This window comes from Podarcis liolepis (genome assembly GCF_965112155.1).
Source record: "Podarcis liolepis genome assembly, chromosome: 2".
NCBI classification, from domain to species: Eukaryota; Metazoa; Chordata; class Lepidosauria; order Squamata; family Lacertidae; genus Podarcis; species Podarcis liolepis.
In genome coordinates, this window is record NC_139555.1 from 21,781,360 (window position 1) to 21,796,038 (window position 14,679).

At 49.2% G+C, this 14,679-nt stretch overlaps 1 protein-coding gene across 15 annotated transcripts in view; it reads left to right on the forward strand.

Annotated features, from left to right (window-relative positions):
• KMT2D (lysine methyltransferase 2D) overlaps positions 1-14,679 on the forward strand; it is a 110,026-nt gene that overhangs the window by 84,562 nt on the left and 10,785 nt on the right. For all 15 annotated transcript variants that reach the window (XM_083489722.1, XM_083489713.1, XM_083489720.1 and 12 more), the window contains 9 exons: positions 1,636-1,800; positions 3,546-3,702; positions 5,182-5,263; positions 6,404-6,579; positions 8,090-8,217; positions 9,326-9,461; positions 9,574-9,698; positions 11,075-12,227; positions 14,094-14,230. In XM_083489722.1, coding sequence (XP_083345848.1) covers positions 1,636-1,800; positions 3,546-3,702; positions 5,182-5,263; positions 6,404-6,579; positions 8,090-8,217; positions 9,326-9,461; positions 9,574-9,698; positions 11,075-12,227; positions 14,094-14,230 — 2,259 coding nt within the window. The remainder of the gene's footprint in view (positions 1-1,635; positions 1,801-3,545; positions 3,703-5,181; positions 5,264-6,403; positions 6,580-8,089; positions 8,218-9,325; positions 9,462-9,573; positions 9,699-11,074; positions 12,228-14,093; positions 14,231-14,679) is intronic.

Below are 14,679 nucleotides of genomic sequence, written 5' to 3' on the forward strand. Positions count from 1 at the left end.
GACAAGGGCCATGTGGTCATTTATTAACCCCCTCCTGACTTCTCTCTGGGAGGGAGGGAGGGTTTTGACTCACTGTTCAACAATCTGTTAGAATATAATGGCAGACACCAAAATTAAATACCAGCTGTTTTAATAAGCATTTTACACTTAACGGCGGCAATGAAGAATTGCTAAGCTATAATCAAAAATAATGGCCAGCTGCAATGCATAAAATGTACAAAAAGCACGTAAAAGGATCCAGTTGAGAAACAAGGACACACAACTTAGAAAATTATTTTTTTAAAAATATTTGTATATATATGTCAGAGGCTTAAAGCTGTCCAGCTGGCCTAGATACGACTCCGGGCTCCCAGCCAGTTCCAAACCATTTGATTTATTTGACAAAGTTCAAACGTACATCTCCAGTGTTTCAATTAGAGTCCTTCCCCTTGTGCGCAGTTGCTGCCTCTAATCTTTCTTCTTCCTTTTCCGCACCCAGCATGCAAGTCTGCGAAAACTCCTCCCCTTACTTCCTCTTGGCACCGAATGACTTGTTCCAGGCTCACCATTCTCCCCCTCTACGTCAGACTCACTGTCAGACGAGAAGCTGCTGATAATCTCTTTAGGCTCTCTATAACTGCTGGTTTCTGTCCTTTCATCTTTTCCCGTTTGCCTCTCCCTGACAATATATCCCTTCTTGCATGCATGGAGAGACAGAGGGCAGATCTGCCAAAATTTGTGTTCAATTAAAAGAGGTGTGGAGAAAGGAGACAACAGGGCAGATAGATAGTCAAAGCTGGGGGGAAATATGGGAGAATTGTTCGTTGAAAATGTTGTCTATAAGAATAAAAAGAAAATTATTAGAAATTAGTTTGGAGATGGTGTTTAACAGCAGTCAGATTAAATAAATTAAAAAATGAATATTCGGTGTTATGTTGGAGGGGATGCCAGGAAACTGGGAATTATATTCACACGTGGTGGGGGTGTAAATATGTACAATTTTTTGGGCAAAGGGTGTTTAAGGAGATAACAGGAATCACTGGGTTAAAGCTGACCGAAAATCCAGAGGTAGCATTATTATCAATTTATGATGGGGTGGGAGGTTTGCAGGCTATGAAGGACTTGCTCACAAATTTATTGACAGCTGCATGAATTATTATAGCTAGGAAGTGGAAGGGGCAAGCAGAATATAAAATGGAAGAATGGTATAAAGAGGTGTGCGATATAGCTATTAATGATCGATTAACATGCGCCATTAAGGTAAGACGGGGAATATGCAGGAGAAATGGTTTTGAGGAGATATGGAAGGTGTTAGTAGAATTTGTACTGTTAAAACCGAAAGGGGGGTCAAGCCATCACAATTTTGGGAGGTTGGATAGTTACAATGGAATGATCTCGGTGGTGGGGTGCACATTTTTATTCTTATTTATTTATGATTATTGCTTTGTCAAAATAAAATAGAAAGGGGGGGGGGAGAGAACTCTGCGAGGGAAGAGGTTTGTGCATGTCTGCTGGGCATGCCCGGTGCAGCCAGACCTCTCTGGATCCCCCTGGGCCGGGGTCCGTAGGAGAAGACTTCTCCTTGCACATGGATGTGCCGGTGCGTGAAACTGCCGACTGCCTTGACCCAGTTCTGTGTCTCCCGCCGCCTCTCAGGAGCTCTCCTTGCTGCCTCTGATGGAGCCTGTCATCACAGCCAACTTCAACCTCTTCCCCCCCTTTGGGAGCAGCCCGGTCAATGGCAAGTGCCAGCTGAAGGGCTCCTTTGGTAACGCTGCCTTGGACAGCATTCCGGACTATTACTCCCAGCTGCTCACCAAGGTAAGGACCGCCAGTCCCTGAGCTTGTTTCTGCACGCTTGGCAGGAGGTAGGGCTGCCTCGCCTTGGTGGGAAGCCTCCCTGGGTGTCACCTCGAGCCGCCTTGCGCCAGGGCTTCCCTTCCCCAAAGGAAACGCCAGAGCTGGAAGAAAAGCACCAGTTAAAAGTGTGGTGTTTACTGTAACAGTGTCATGGTGATTACCGGCACCTCTTTTCCAGAAGAAAAGCACTACTACTACTACTACTACTACTACTACTACTAGTGGTAGTAGTACAGTGGTACCTCTGGATGCGAACGGGATCCGTTCCGGAGCCCCGTTCGCATCCTGAAGTGAACGCAACCCGCGTCTGCATGGGTCACGATTCGCCACTTCCGCGCATGCGCGTGACATCATTTTGAGCGTCTGCGCATGTGCGAGCAGTGAAACCCAGAAGTAATGCGCTCCGTTACTTCTGGGTCGCTGCGGAGCGTAATCTGAAAACGCTCAACCTGAAGCACATTTAACCCGAGGTATGACTGTAGTAGTAGTAGTAGTAAATAAATAGAATTAAAATTAATTAAAATTAAAATAAAATAATAATTTATTATTTATACCCCACCCATCTGGCTGGATTTTTTTTAAAAAAATGGGCAAACATTAAAAACTCCCCTAAACAGGGCTGCCTTCAGATGTCTTCTAAAAGTCAGATAGTTGTTTATTTCCTTGACATCTGATGGGAGGGTGTTCCACAGGGTGGGCGCCACTACTGAGAAGGCCCTCTGCCTGGTTCCCTGTAGCTTTGCTTCTCGCAGTGAGGGAACCGCCAGAAGGCCCTCGGCGCTGGACCTCAGTGTCTGGGCTGAATGATGGGGGTGAAGATGCTCCTTCAGGTATACTGGGCTGAGGCCGTTTAGGGCTTTCAAGGTCAGCACCAACACTTTGAATTGTGCTCAGAAACGTACTGGGAGCCAAAGTACGTCTTTCAGGACCGGTGTTATATGGTCACGGGGGCGACTCCCAGTCACCAGCCTAGCTGTTTGTACCCCACCCCCTGTTCAGTACATGAGAATTTCCAGGGTGACTGACAGAAGAGACAAGAACAACCAGAAATAATAAAACAGTTTAACGGCAATGATTACAGAGCCAAGGAAGGCAAGCTAATAAAACCGCACTATGTAAAACTAGGTCAACCGCAGTTTAAAAGGTCTGGGGAATTAAAAATGTCTCCACGTCAAAGTAGGGGCCAGGCAGGGTCTTCCTGGGGAGAGCACTCTTTGTCCATATAAGCCAAGTTGTTGAACAACTCTGGAAGCCCTGCTGACAGGCAGCCTATAAACCTTTTAGATGTATTTAATGTTTCGTATAATTATGTTCTTTGCAGGCTGGCCCGTGACAAAAAGTTATTAGGCACCAGGCAAAAATGTTCCTTTTTGACCAGGCCTTTGGTTGATCTGATTTACATCCTATGCCCTTTTAAAATGTGGTGTTTTTTGTGGGGGGTGGCGCTATTGGCTTGTTTTTATTTTAATTAGGCATTTTGTGGTTTTATATCTTGATTTTATTCTGTGAACCGCCCTGAGACCCCCCAGGTATAGGGCGATATATAAATTCAATTAATAAGAATAAGAATAGTCTGGGTGGCTCCCCCCTCAAAAAAAGAAGCTGTTTATGGAAATATGGATTTTGGCGAGGTGACCTAAAGCGCCTCAGGTTTGCGGGTGGGTCGGGGGCTCTGCTGGATACAGACTCCTCTGATCTCTTTCTAGAACAATCTGAGCAACCCGCCAACCCCACCTTCTTCGCTGCCTCCCACACCGCCCCCCTCGGTGCAGCAAAAGCTGGTGAACGGGGTCCTGTCTTCCGAGGAACTGACGGAGCAGCCCAAGGAGCCGGTACTGCCCCACGAGCACGAAGGGCAAAAGGGTAAGTTAGCCCCACGGCTGAGGAGAAGAGATGCTGCCGGGTTCCGGAATGTTCCGGGAGAACCTCTGGCGCTCTTCAGCGCCCTCAAAGTGAATATGCATGCAGGCCCCTGTTCTGATTTTGGATGGGGGGGGGAGGCCCAGGTGGGCTGCTCCGAGCTTCCCAGTGGAAGTTAAAAGGAACCGGTGAGGCGAAATGGTTTGGGATGAATTCATGATACATTCATACCTCGGAAGTCGGAACGTAATCCGTTCTGGAAGTCTTTTCGAGTTCCGAAAATGTTTGGAAACCAAAGCGCGGCTTCTGATTGGCTGCAGGAAGCACCTGCAGCCAACCAGAAGCCCCGTTGGACGTCCGGGTTCCAAAGAACGTTCGCAAACCAGAACACTCACTTTCAAAACGTTCAAGAACTAAGTTGTTCGAAAACCAAGGTACGACTGTATTGATAGCTGCTGCCTTGTGGGCTACTAAGAGAGCTGCATTCATTGGCGCAGAGACTCTAAAGGGATGTTGTTGTTCTTGTTGTTAAAGTCACATTTAAAACTACTTAGTTTTACTTAATGGTGGCTGCTGAGTCTTTTATACGTTTTAGGTGTTTAATATGTCTGGATTACCCATGTTTTATGTATTTTTTTCTCTTTTATTATTTTATTGTCTAATTTATGCCAATGGAGGCTGAATGAATATGGGATACAGCTTTTAATGATAAATTAACATGTGTTATTAAGGGAAGGCGGGCGATATTCAGGAGAAATGATTTTGAGGAGATGTGGAAGGTGTTTGTAGAATCTGTACTGTTAAAACGGAAAAGGGTCAAACTATCGCAAGAGGTGTTGAAATTTTGGGAGGCTGGATAGTTACGATGGAATGGTCTCGAGAAGCGGGGATGCAAATTTGTATTCTTATTTATTTATTCTTATTACTTAGTTTAAAATGTTTTTTAAAAATTATTTATTTTTTTAAAAAACAAGGCTGAATGAATGAACTCTAAAGGGGTAGTGGAAAGAGGGTGTGGCAGGCAGCCACCTAAGCCATTCCAGCTGCCAAGCTTGGGCTTGGAATGGATTTGAATTTGGATCAAGATAAAATTCGTCCAATTCAGTCATATCTGGAATTGCACATCCGCCCACTTGAGGACCTTGTCCAAAATAGGGAAATTTGCAGCCAGCCCATGCTTACTTGCATGCATGTGGGTCCATGTCCATGTATGTGGGACTGGGATTGCTCCTCCTCATAGCAAGATACAGATTATCTTCCAGAACCAGCCAGTCCTCTGCTTGGCCGGTCTGATGTTAAGCAGCCTAAGAAAGGCAAGCATTAAGCTTGGCCTGTGATAGGCTGCATCCCTCCGAGCCTCTTGCCCACAGCAAGAGGCTGTGGAAAGCTGGAATTGATCCAGGGAAGCCATGATTAGAAACCACCCCCCTCCCTATAGCATCCTGACATGCTAAACCTTGAGTTTTCTGCCTCACTTTGTAGATGCTCCCCCCGTGGAAGTGAAAAGCTTAGATCTCCTCGCAGCTCTGCCCACACCGCCACACAACCAGACCGAGGATGTCAGGTAAGGATGGAGCTGGAGGACGGAACCAACTTGACCACGGGACATCCTGAACCTCCGCTTCGTGGGGTTTTCCCCCCAAATGGAAGCTATAGCATTAACTGTCGCATTTGGGAGAGGAGAAGCTTTTCCTCTCTGAGATCTAGCTTGGGTGAAGTTTTTTCGGGAAGTATGGAAGAGTGATAATCTTCTTCACTTGCGTCACCTGCCTGGAGGGCACAAACTCCCATCAACCTCAACATGGATGTCAGGAATTGTAGTCCCACCATGTTGAACTTCCAGCACTTACTGACGACTTTTTAAAAAAAATTCCAGCAGGCTTTTTAATAACTCTCCGATTTTGTAGTTTTAACTCACTTTTAGTTTTTATTGCATTGGAGTCTTTTGTACACCGCTTAAGAGACAGCTGTGGTTAAGCAGTATACAAAGGGTTGGAATAAACAAAAATCAGACGAAAATGGTAGGCTTAGAAACAGTGGTCCAAAGAAGTATAGTTGGTCAGTGGTCCTTGTTTGCTCTGGGAGAAGCAGGAGGAGGAGGAGGAGGAGGAGGAGGAGGAGGAGGAGGAGGATCATTACAGTGGTACCTCTAGTTACAAACTTTATTCGTTCCGGAGGTCCGTTCTTAACCTGAAACTGTTCTTAACTAGAGGCGCGCTTTTGCTAATGGGGCCTCTTGCTGCCGCTGCGCTGCCGGCACACGATTTCCGTTCTCATCCTGGGGCAAAGTTCTCAACTCGAGGTAAATCTTCCAGTTAGCGGAGTTTGTAACCTGAGGCGTTTGTAACTCGAGGTACCACTATATTCTTAATCTATAATCTCACATCATCCCTAGGACTCAGTGGTCAGGGATGATGGGAATTGTAGTCCCAAAACAGCTGCAGACCCAAGTTTGGGAAACCCTGATCTTTACCCGTGCATCTCATCTTCCTGGAATCATGAGGATGGCTGGGGAACCTGTGGCCCTGGAGATGGTCAGGGATGATGGGAGTTGTAGTCCGGTGGCATTTGGAGGGCCACAGGTCCCCCACCCCACCCCTGACCTAGGGTGTGGTTCAGGCTGGGTTACCGCAGTCCCACCTCTGTCAGAAGCCATGGCAACGGTGGCAGCACCGTTCTGAGGTCCCGCCCGATTTCCTTCCAGGATGGAGAGCGACGAGGAGAGCGACTCCCCTGACAGCATCGTCCCAGCCTCATCCCCCGAGAGCGTCCTGAGCGAAGAGGTGCCACGCTTTCCCCTGCTGTCCGGAGCAAAGCCGGAAGTGGAAGAGAGACCCCTCTCTCCAGTCATCCCCATCATCCCAAAGGCCAGCATCCCAGGTTTGTGGGGGGCAGAGAAGATGCTCAAGGGAATGGGCTGCCGCAGCATCTAAACTCTGCCGCTGTCTTTGGAGGTCAGATGAAGAACTTTATCCCCAAAGGCATGGACCACACTGCGAAACCACTAAACTATCCCCCCCAGATTCGGCACTTGCCTTATCATCACTAGATTTGACCCCGAATTCTACCCTTAAATCTAAAGAATTAATTTCCTTCCTATTCACAGCAGACCGACTAGTTATTGCCCAGCGATGGAAGGAAACCTCTAATATGCCAATAGAGGCTTGGGTTAATAATAATCTGGAGCTTTGCTTTATCACATACCATTGGGCAACTAATCAAAGGCATCTCCAAAAAAGATAGCTTTGACACGATTTGGCCTCCTTTTCTTCACTTTTATTGAAGACGGACAGGATATTCCAATGCCAACAACATCACAGAGGTGTCTGTGGAGAGGAGATATTGACTGAAAATGTCTAGTAAACCGATCGGTAGTTGGGCTCCTACTGAGGATATTCAGCGAGGCAACATGACAGTGATGTAGGATGGAGGATTGGAGTGATAATTCTGTGGTATTACGGCAGTGGACAAAGCTGTATTGTAACTTGAATAAATGTTTTTTTTTTTTTAAATAAAAATAAACTGCTGCTGTTGTCCAAGGGAGAAGGTGCCCATAACTTTAGGTCAGGGAGAAGGAACCTGAGAGCCACATTCCTTCTTGGGCAGCCTTCCGGGGGCCGGAATGCAGAAGTTGGGCAAAGCAACTGGTGTAACTTTGTACAACAGACCCGAGTCCAGGCAGGGAAATAAGGAACACTGTCCCACTGCAAGGGCACCCTGCAGCCAGGCAAAAGAGGATGGAGACGAGTCCCGGAAAAATGTGCTCTGCCCTCGGGCCCGAGATTCCCCACCCCTGCTTTTTAGGGGTTGGACCACTTGACCTCTGAGGTCCCTTCTATGATTCTAGGCTCTCCAACAGCAGAAGTAGTTCTTCTCGGGTACCGTTGGCAACAGACATCTTGATTCTAAGAGGCAAACGGGGTGTGGTTTGAGTGCTGGGTAGCTCTGTGCTTTCTAAGGTGATAAAGGGACCCCTGACCATTAGGTCCAGTTGTGACCAACTCCGGGGTTGCGGCACTCATCTCACTTTACTGGCCGAGGGAGCCGGCGTACAGCTTGCGTCATGTGGCGAGCATGACTAAGCCGCTTCTGGCGAACCAAAGCAGCACACGGAAACGCCGTTTACCTTCCCGCCAGAGCAGTACCTATTTATCTACTTGCACTTTGACGTGCTTTTGAACTGCTAGGGGGCAGGAGCAGGGACCGAGCAATGGGAGCTCACCCCGTCGCGGGGTTTGCACCGCCGACCTTCTGATCAGCAAGCCCTAGGCTCTGTGGTTTAACCCACAGCGCCACCCACGTCCTTTTCTAAGGTGATACAAAGTGCTAATTATATGTGTGTGTGTGTTTGACTCTTACCATTGTCTCCCCCTTGCCTCCCGCTTCTCAGCTTTCCCAGATGCCAAGCCTTACGGGACCTTGGAGCAAGCGGGAAAGGGGACTCCAGGCACGTCCTGGGAGAAAGCCAAGGGCAGCGAGGTCTCTGTCATGCTCACTGTCTCTGCAGCAGCTGCCAAGGTAGGGAGCCACCACAGAAAAAACCCCGACCCAAGGGCGGGGCTTCACAATTGTTTCCAGGGTGATAAATATTCTGGTGTGGTGGTGCCTTTTACCACGTCTTGTTTCGCATAGGGCAGGGCTAATGTCTAGATGGGAGGAAGAAACTTGAAATTTTCGTGCGCAGGCAAACCTAGCCAGACTTTTAATTTTATTAGGTGTACTGCTGTTTTTTATAGATATGTTGATAATTCGAGGGTTTTTTATGTGCTGAATGTCTTGTGCTGCTGCTTTAAAAATGAATATTTAATGTGAATGGCTTGGAGGTTCTTTTAATTAAGCAGCAAATTTTTCTAAATAAAAAATAAATTTCTGTAGAGCCACTGGATAAGTTGTTTGGACGCAAAGGCAGAGCTGGGATAAACCATGTTGCTTGGTTTCCCACAGTCAGTGCCAAGCAGTAAATTTCTCCCCAGTTTTCAACACTGGCATTGAATTTGCACACATTACGTGGAGACTGCAGCACATGTGTTTGCGCCAGCAGTCCCCACCAGACCGCATGCAAAAGATCTGCAACTTTCCTTCTTGCATCCCCTTCCCCCTCAGACAATATTCTGATACACAATTCAGGTTTTCAGCTGTGAGTTGCTGAGGAGAGATCGAGTGATACACTAGCAGCGTGAGACTTACAGTCAGAAGCAAAACATAGGAACATGATAAACTGCATTGTGACAAACCATTGGTCTGTCTAGCTCAGCATTGTCTACACCAGTGTTTCCAAAACATGGCCCTCCAGCTGTTTTTGGACTACAGCTCCCATCATCCCTGACTACTGGTACCTGGGGATGATGGGAGTTGTAGTCCAAAAACAGCTGGAGGGCTGGCAGTGGCTCCCAGACTGCAGATGCTCACAGTCCTAACCAGAGATGCCGGGGATTGACTTTGGGATTGACGCTTAAGGGAAGGCTTGACTGAATCTTTCTCAGTCTACTGTCTGGGATGCTGAAGCAATGGTGTGCAGCGGTGGTTGTGCAAAATGAGGCTTGTGAGTAGGTGAGCTTACCCTGCAAAGGTTTTGGGCGGCTCGGCTGCCCGCCGCTCCTTCCTGACTCTTCCCATGTTCCCCCAGAACCTGAACGGTGTCATGGTGGCAGTGGCAGAGCTGTTGAGCATGAAGATCCCCAGTTCTTACGAAGTGCTGTTTCCGGACAGCCCCATGCGGGCTGCTGCCAGCGAGCCCAGAAAAGTCGATGCTGATGCGCAGGGTAAGTAGCCGAACTCCAGGAGATCGTGGACGCATATGTGCACTCGAGGTTTCTGTGCCCCTGGCTGTAAGTACCTGTTTTAAAAGGTTCCCCCCCCCCCCATTCCCCTTAGGCAAAGAGAAGCCAGCGGCTCCCAAGGGCCCCGAAGGAGGGCCAGAATGGCTGAAGCAGTTTGATGCAATGCTGCCTGGCTACAGTCTCAAGAACGAGCTGGACATCTTGACGCTGCTCAAACAGGTGGGAAAGGGTCGGGGGTGGGAGCTTTCCCAGAATGCTTTTCTCCCTATCCACTTGGCAGGTTTGACCACTGGATGATGATGATGAATTAAATTTGTATACCGCCCTATACTTGCAGGTCTCAGGGCGGTTCATAGCATAAAACCACAATATGAAAACACAAAATACATTACCAGAACAGAAACAACCCAATAACCCCGTTCTTTCTCAGGGGGATTAGCTGGAGGTCTTGGCACAACGCCCCTTCCAGTGTCATTTCTCTTCATCTTCCCCTCCCTCCTTTTAAATTCTGTCTCATTCTGCATTTTGCCAATACCACCTCTCTCTCTCTCTCTTTTTAATCTTCCTTTGCTTTGGGAAGGTGTAGTAACTGGGCCCTAGATTCCTACCTGCCCCAGTACCCCTTAGGTGTCTTGGAAGAAGAAGAGAAAGAAATTGGGGGTGGAGCGGGAGAAGAGGACTACAGTAGTACCTCGGGTTACAGACACTTCAGGTTACAGACTCCGCTAACCCAGAAATAGTACCTCGGGTTAAGAACTTTGCTTCAGGATGAGAACAGAAATTGTGCAGCAGCGGGAAGCCTCATTAGCTAAAGTGGTACCCCAGGTTAAGAACATTCAGGTTAAGAACAGACCTCCAGAATGAATTAAGTTCTTAACCCGAGGTACCGCTGTACTTCAGAATACAGTGGTACCTCTGGTTACGTACTTAATTCGTTCCGTTCTTAACCTGACGGCATGCCCCACCGCCGTCATGCGATTTCTGTTCTCATCCTGAAGCAAAGTTCTTAATCCAAGGTACTATTTCTGGGTTAGCGGAGTCTGTAACCTGAAGCGTCTGTAACCCAAGGTACCACTGTACCCACATATTTCCCCCCATCTCAAACACTAGGACTTAAGGGCTGTAAGAATGACTGGTGGAATGAGAACAACGCTGATCCACCTCAACTTGCCTTTCAAAACACCCAGTTTCTTCTAGCAATCCATAATTGCAGTGATGCGCCTGATTTAAAGTTCCAACACTACTCCCCGTGGGGAGTGTACACCCCTCCCTCCCCGAGCTGCATTTGCTTTTCCCTAATGAACCGCCTGTGGCTGATCCCTCCCCCAGCTCTGTAGAAAAGAAGGAAGCAACGGGCGCACTGTTGATCAGCTGTTGGCAAACTGGCACAGGTGTAATAATGGAGGAGCAGCACCTGTATGGCATCTGCAAAGCGTGCAGCTGTGGCTGTGTCTCTAGTGCCAAGCTGTATGGGCAATCTATCCAGAAGATAAATTGTATTTTGAGGAGTTAGTGATCTGACATGGTTGCTCTTCCTGCCTCTGTTCCTTCCCCCTCCCTGCCTCTCAAAATGCTTTTTCCTTTCTCTCTTCCAGGAGAGTCCTACCCCGGAAAAGGCCGCCCAGCACTGCTACATCAACAACGTTGCCAACCTGGATGTACGGCAGCTGCTGACCCTTCCCGAGGAACCCTCTCCTCCCCTCTCCCCGTTCGCGCCCTCCCCGCCCAGCCCCCCCAGGGTCCCCGAGCCGGTCCCCGAGCCCGAAGCGCCACCCTTGCCCGCTCTGTCCCCTCCGCCGCCCCTGCCCTCCTCACCCAAAGAGGAAGCCCCCCAGTCCCCGCCCAAAGCCAAGCCCCGCTCGCGGTCCCTGGAAGACGGCGAGGAGAATAAGCCGCGCCTGAAGAAGTGGAAGGGGGTGCGCTGGAAACGGCTGCGCTTCCTCATCACCATCCAGAAGGGCGGCGCCAAGCGGGACGGGGACCGGGAGATTGCGGACTTCGTCGAGCGCCTGGCCGCCACCCTGCGCCCCGACAAAGTGCCCCGGGACTTGCGGAAGTGCTGCTTCTGCCATGAGGAGGGTGACGGCGCCACCGACGGGCCGGCGCGCCTGCTCAACCTGGACCTAGACCTCTGGGTGCACCTCAACTGCGCCCTGTGGTCCACGGAGGTGTACGAGACCCAGGGCGGGGCACTCATCAACGTGGAGGTGGCGCTGCACCGGGGCCTGCTCACCAAGTGCACCCTCTGCCAGAAGACGGGCGCCACCAACAGCTGCAACCGCATCCGCTGCCCCAACGTCTACCACTTCGCCTGCGCCATCCGGGCCAAGTGCATGTTCTTCAAGGACAAGACCATGCTCTGCCCCATGCACAAGCTCAAGGGCCCCTGCGACCAGGAGCTGAGCACCTTCACCGTCTTCCGGCGCGTCTACATCGAGCGCGACGAGGTCAAGCAGATCGCCAGCATCATCCAGCGAGGCGAGCGCCTCCACATGTTCCGGGTGGGGGGCCTCGTCTTCCACGCCATCGGGCAGCTGCTGCCTCACCAGATGGCCGACTTCCACAGCGTCACGGCGCTCTACCCGGTGGGCTACGAGGCCACCCGCATCTACTGGAGCCTGCGCACCAACAACCGGCGCTGCTGCTACCGCTGCACCATCTGCGAGAACAACGGCCGGCCGGAGTTTGTGGTGCAAGTCATGGAGCAGGGCTTGGAGGACTTGGTCTTCACGGACTCCTCGCCGCAGGGTAGGGGTCCGCTCAGTCCTCTCGCTGTCGAGAGCAACCGGCAGGTCCGTTTCTCCGGAAAGATAGCTAGAATTCTGGATGCCGGGCTGAAGTGAGCTTCTGGTGCACCGGGGGTGCGGTTCCTCTGCCCAGAAATGCTTTGCGCAAATGGTGTTGGCTTTGCGTCCATCAGCCAGCCTCCTTGCCATGCATCTTTCCTGCTTTGTCAAGCTTCAGGGTTTAGAAACTAGAGAGCAGTTCATTGTGTAAATAACTACAGGTAGAATAGTGGGCAATAGGAAGCAGAGCAGCATACTTCATCTGCAAAAACTGCCATCTCCCAAATTTTTATTTTTGAGGACACGCAGGATCCAGCGAGGTCCAAATGACCTCTCTCTTGTTAAATTCAAGGTGAAAAAGTATGTTTAGAAATAAGCTTTTTCTCCCCCACATCTGCATCCTGTATCTCATAAATCCATAGCACGTGACACACAGGCTGTGTCTTAAATATTTTTCACCCAAACTCCAAAATCAGGCAGTCAAACCTAAAACACAACAGACTTTTATAATACCAGCATTTTACAGGTAGAACCTTCACATTGGCCAGAGAAGGAGGTGTTACGCAGCTGTAGACTCTCACAGCCTGAAATATAGTGAGGTGGGATTTGCCCCTCCTCACCCCAAACGCCACTGACCTGCAGCACTGTAACTTACTGTCACAGCGCTGTCAGGCATTAGATCTTTATTGTCAAAAGCAGCAAGTTAGGAAAAGGCATGTCCATCAGCCCTGCGTCTCTCAGGTATCCTAAGTGTGCATGCAATGAGGCAGCTGCCACAACAGAGAGACCCCACCCTGGACCTCAGCTTATGTATCTTCCCCACTTGAGCTGTGCACAAGCAGGCAGAGACTTTGCCTGTGTGTAACCTGTTTCTGCTCCTCCCTCTTCAGTCCTCTTCTGGTCCTGGGAGCCAGTGGAGCCAGAGAGGTTCTCCCCCAGATCAATGATTCCTTCTTCCATCAGTGTCCAACCACCCTTCTCCCGATGCCCACTCATCAATGCCCAGCCAATCTCTGATTTCATAAAAGAATTATTATTATTATTATTATTATTATTATTATTATTATTATTATTATTATTACTACTACTACTACTACTACTACTGGAATACACTACATAAGCGTGCCCACTTTTTTAAAATGGCATATTAAAAGATGATTCATTTTTAATATTCAATGGAGCCGTGTATCGGAGCACAAGCTTAAAGGTCCAGGCTTCCTTCACTGGCACCTCCAGGAAGGACTGGGGAACGGATCCTGCCTGAAACCCTGGAGAGTCACTGCAATTCAGGGTAGACGGTGCTCAGCTAGATGGAGCAAGGATCTGACACAGTGTAAGGAAGCTTCCCATGGGCATATGAGTTTCTAGGAATGGAAGGTGGAGCTGTTGTACTCTGTTCCTGCTTGTAGGCTTTCTCAACAGCCTTTGGGTTGGCTGCTGTGAGAGCGGGATGTTGGACCAGATTGGCTTTTTGTCTGACGTATCTTACGTTACAACAGAAGATCTTACAACAGAAGACCAGGGCAGCATAAAGTGGTGTAGAGCTGGTGGAGGAAAATACAGAGAAACCTTGAGGCAGGCCCACTGTTAGCCAGGTGCCCAGGAACTTAGGCTGCCGGCAAACAAGGATCAGTTACCAGATGTTGCCATGTATTCTTCATTTTGCATAGTTTCTTGAAGTCACTTGGAAGTCGCAGGGTTAGATGACTGCAGTAAGGCAAGACGTTTTGATAAGTTTGCAGCCCAGGTTGCCCGCAAACCAGATAGGTTGCCCATCTTCTCTGGCAGGTTTTTAAAATTATCCTTCTTTGCTCTTCTTTGGTTACAGCGGTATGGAACCGAATCATCGAACCGGTGGCCTTGATGCGCAAGGAAGCGGACATGCTGAGGCTCTTCCCCGAATATCTCAAGGGAGAAGAGCTCTTTGGCTTGACGGTGCATGCTGTGCTGCGAATCGCGGAGTCTGTATGTATCAAACATGAGGAACCGGAACCCTGGTGTTTTGGTGGTGGCGGCAGTAGTAGTAGTAGGTTGGGGAAGGGGCTTCCCATGAGTTGGGTTCCAGGAGGGTGGGGGAGGTTTAAGCCAAGTTACACATCTGTCCACAGAACTGCTGGTCAGCACCTCTTGAGCCTAAAGCTGCGATCAGCTCTGGTATTAGTTGTGCCGACCTTGCTGTACAGCAGCGTTTCCCAAACTTGGGTCTGAAGCTGCTTTTGGACTACGACTCCCCTCATCCCTACCTAGCAAGACCAACTGTCAGGGATTATGGGAATTGTAGTCCGAAAACAGCCAGAGACCCAAATTTGGGAAACGCTGCTGTAGTCTCCTTTTTTTTATATATATACATAACTGGTTGAATTTTTTAATGCATTTGAATAGATTTGCACTAGGAACTCCTTAAATGTTCTAGT